The 4,022-nt window shown below is 46.4% G+C and overlaps 1 protein-coding gene across 1 annotated transcript; it reads right to left on the reverse strand.

Moving 5' to 3' along the window:
• Positions 1–331: 331 nt before the first annotated feature.
• Positions 332–2,743, reverse strand: LOC114688000 (cullin-4A-like). Its single transcript, XM_037198203.1, is given in 2 exon segments — positions 332–1,798; positions 1,800–2,743. Coding segments are annotated over 2 exon segments (2,184 nt in total). The 5' UTR covers positions 2,711–2,743; the 3' UTR covers positions 332–525.
• Between the last annotated feature and the right edge of the window lie 1,279 nt (positions 2,744–4,022).

Consider the following 4,022-nt stretch of genomic DNA (forward strand, 5'->3'; position numbering starts at 1 on the left):
TTTTTTTTTTTTTTTTTTTTTTTTTTTTGGTTTTTCGAGACAGGGTTTCTCTGTGTAGCTTTGCGCCTTTCCTGAAACTCACTTGGTAGCCCAGGCTGGCCTCGAACTCACAGAGATCCACCTGCCTCTGCCTCCCGGGTGCTGGGATTAAAGGCGTGCGCCACCACCGCCCGGCTAATGAATCTGATTTTCTATATGATTTGTTTTAAGAAGTTTTTCTAAAACTTTTATCTTGGCACTCAAATTAACCAACCTTTTTAATGCTAAAATGAAAATGACCCAACAAATAATATTTATAATTGACATTATATAAAACCCATCAACATTAATTATCCTCTTGTAAACTGTTCTATTTTCAGACTACCTAATGTGTTGTCAGAGACCAAATTCCCCCATTGTAAATATGTTTCCCTTTTTTTTTCTTCTTTTTTTTTTAAAAAAAATAATTTTCAACTGACATTTAAAAATGGTCTAGTTACACCTTGTGTCAAAGTGCAGAACTGCTACATTATTGGTTACAGACATCTATGTTCTGTCTATAAGTGATTCAATCCTCTTTTTCAAATCTCCAGGCTTGACTGGAAACTTCAGCTGAGTGTACAATTCAGAGACTAGAAGGTTATGACCAAGAGTCTTCCTCATTTTCATTATTCTGACTATGGCAGCGTCGATCTGGTACTGTCTGTCCTGGAACACTCTCTCTGTGGTGCTGACCTGCTCTTCGACGGTCTCCTTCATCTGGATTTGATTGATCTTTATTCTGAACAACTTGTGTTTGAAGTCTCCATTGAAAATGAACTTATCTCCGTCTTCCACCTCCTTCCCTTTGGGACTTTTAATCAGAACGCGTGCTTTCCCACAGGCCAGCGACTGCAGAGTTCTTCTCAACTCATTGTCCTCTATGCCAGTGGCCATTTTTATTTCTTCAAAGCTGAACCCGTCCCCCTCGTTGAACATGAGCAGCACCAGCGTCTGGAAGAGGGACACCTGGAACTCCTTCTTGCCCTCCTTAAACTCCGCCTTCAACACAGCATGTCCCAGTGTTGTCTGCCACTGGAGCTTCCGGCCGCTGTGCTTGCCCAGGTAGAAAGTCTTGAATACTTCCTGAAGTCTGACCATCTCGGGAGGGAGGTGCACTTCCATGGGCGTGTATGTGGGCCAGTAGCCCATGGTGAGAATGTTCACTGTGAGGTCAATGGGGCCTGGTGCACTTTGGTTCTGCATATGTTGCTTGAAGTGAACCATGATGTCCTTGGAGAGCTCCATGTCCTTGAACATGCCCTCCGGCTTGCTGGTGAAGGCAGCGCCACATTCGTGCTTGAGCTTCGACAGCATGGACTTCTCCACATCCACCAACGCGCTCTTGCCCACGAGCAGCCTCTTGGCTAAATCTTTCTTATAAAATGCTTCAAAGACATCTTTACCATGGATGAAACGAAACAGTATCATGATCTTGTCCAGGATCCTCTCCAGCTCTTCATCTGTGGCTTCTTTGTTGCCGGCTCGTAACTTTGAATCCACGTGTTTGGCAATGAGCTCTGCAGGCTTGTTTGGTCTCTTGTTGATGAACATCTCAAAGGATTCCTTCATCAGGTTGATAAAGCGCTCATTCCTCTGGAAGCACACCTCCACCACGTGGTCTACTTTGTCCTTGAAGTCCAGCAGGTCTTGGACCATGTCTTTATCCTTCTCGGGATTGATGACAATGGTTGTCCCGAAGGTCTTGATGTATTCACTCCAGTGCTGCAGCAGAGCGTGCTGCCCCCCTTTCACCCGGCTGAACAGCTGGTACATCTGCGTCAGGCACCCTGTTCTCTTCCAGCAGGTGGTCCAGCCCTTTCTGCAGAATTGCTGTCAAATGCTCTCCTAAGAGCTGCTTCTCCACACAGGCAATCAAGGGTTTCTGTGTGCTGTGGTCTAAGTAAGTGATCACTCGGTCTGCTTCCTCTTCTAGACGTTTACTCACATGGTTCAGATACTCTGGAACCTCCCTGTCTTGCATCAGCCTCTGGCCTTCTGCAGCGTACAGACAGTTAGTCTCTTCCAAGAACTTCAGTTCAAACGAGTCTTTATACACCTGGAGATCTGAGAGCATGCTTAACAGACTCCGAAGCAGGCTCCTGTCCACAGCCTCACCGCTTCTCTCACGCCCAATGAGCAGCAGGATCCCATCAATGGTCTTACTCTGCACCATCCTGTCACTGATGATATGGTTCCTAAACAGCTCTAGGCTCATGTCCCAGATAGAGGGCAGCATGGAGTTCTGGAGGACATAGGTGCGGTCCAGGAACAGGAAGATGCTTCTGATCATGATCATTTGTCTGCAGTGATCTTGCCAGCATGTGTTAATCTTCTTTAGAAATAGAACGCTGTCTAGCGAGTCTTCTCTGAACGGAAGGATCTGGGCGTGGACGTGGTCTTCACAGACCTGGTGCAGCTGCTTGTAGAGCGTCGGGGAGACTTTGTGAGAACAAAGGTTTTCCACAGCCTGGTACAGCTCCTCCAGGTTGTACCTGATGGATGTGCTGCTCTGGATGGCCTTGACCGCTTCGTGAAGCTTCCGCCACGTGTCCTGAGTGTAGTTGTCAGGCAGCCGAGGCCTGTCTCGGAAGTTCTTGATGACCAGCTTCCTGGAGCCACCCGCGCCCCCGGGCTTGGCGGGGCCACCGGTCAACATCGCGGGCTTGGTGAGGCCGTTGGTGCGGCCCATGAGAGCCGAGACGCTCCCTTTTTTTTTTTTAATGTGGAAAAAATTTCTCTTTTAACTAATTTCTCCCTTTAGGATATTTTAATTGACTCACCAAATTTGCTGAGTGCATAGAACAGTAGACGTCTGAGCAAGTTTCAAGTCAGCTTATTTAGTCTTGTAGTAATTGGAGATGGGTATCCAGAGAGAGGCCACCACCCACCAGGAGAGAATAAGTCAAGGAGACTCGGCTGTTTGTAGCTAAGTATGGAGCCAGGGGGACTTCAAGGGCATAAGCAGCTTATTAGTGAATTCGTGCCACAAACATTAGGCACCAATTGTAAGACAAATGGCTAAATACTCTTATTTAAAAAAAATAGCCATTTTGGGGGTCAAAAACTAAGAGATCAGGGAAGCAGAAAGAAACTAGCCATGTTCTTACCACTAGAAATCCTCAGCCAAAGAGAGAGCTCTACTTCCTGTATACACACACATATATCCTTTCTGTGCCTGCCATCTCACTTCCTCTCTCTACCCAGCTACATCACTTCCTGTCTGTCTGTATAAACCTCCAGGCCTCTATGGTTAACTAGTGTTGGAATGTAATGGCACGTGCAGCCATGCTTGGATCTGTTTCCTGTGTGTGCTGTGGGACGGTCTGTATGTCAAATTGCTCTGATTGGTCAATAAATAAAACACTGATTGGCCAGTGGCCAGGCAGGAAGTAGGTGGGACAAGGAGAGAGGAGAATTCTGGGAAGCGGAAGGCTGAGGAGAGAGACACTGCAGCCGCCGCCATGACCAGCAGCATGTGAAGACACTGGTAAGCCACCAGCCACATGGCAAGGTATAGATTTATAGAAATGGATTAATTTAAGCTATAAGAACAGTTAGCAAGAAGCCTGCCACGGCCATACAGTTTGTATGCAATATAAGTCTCTGTGTTTACTTGGTTGGGTCTGAGCGGCTGTGGGACTGGCGGGTGACAAAGATTTGTCCTGACTGTGGGCAAGGCAGGAAAACTCTAGCTACATGTGTGGCCTTGAACTCATACAGATCCAGATAAATCTCTGCCTCCTGAATGCTAAAATTAGAGGCATGTGCTACCATTGCCTGACCTCTTGGTTTAATATAGTGACTGACTTTTTCCTCTGATTTTCAGATAAGCTTTATTGGGTTGCACAAATAAAGTATCTCCACAAGATTCTCAGGACATTTCAAACCCCAAGATATTAGATCATGGGCCTCATTCCTTCCTTCCATGCTAAACTGGTAGCATTCCATGTCAAGGAAGATTCTGGATTCCAACCCTATCCTAGAAACAGTCTGATCTTGTC

The sequence above is a fragment of the Peromyscus leucopus genome, chromosome 22, assembly GCF_004664715.2.
Source record: "Peromyscus leucopus breed LL Stock chromosome 22, UCI_PerLeu_2.1, whole genome shotgun sequence".
Taxonomy (NCBI): Eukaryota; Metazoa; Chordata; class Mammalia; order Rodentia; family Cricetidae; genus Peromyscus; species Peromyscus leucopus.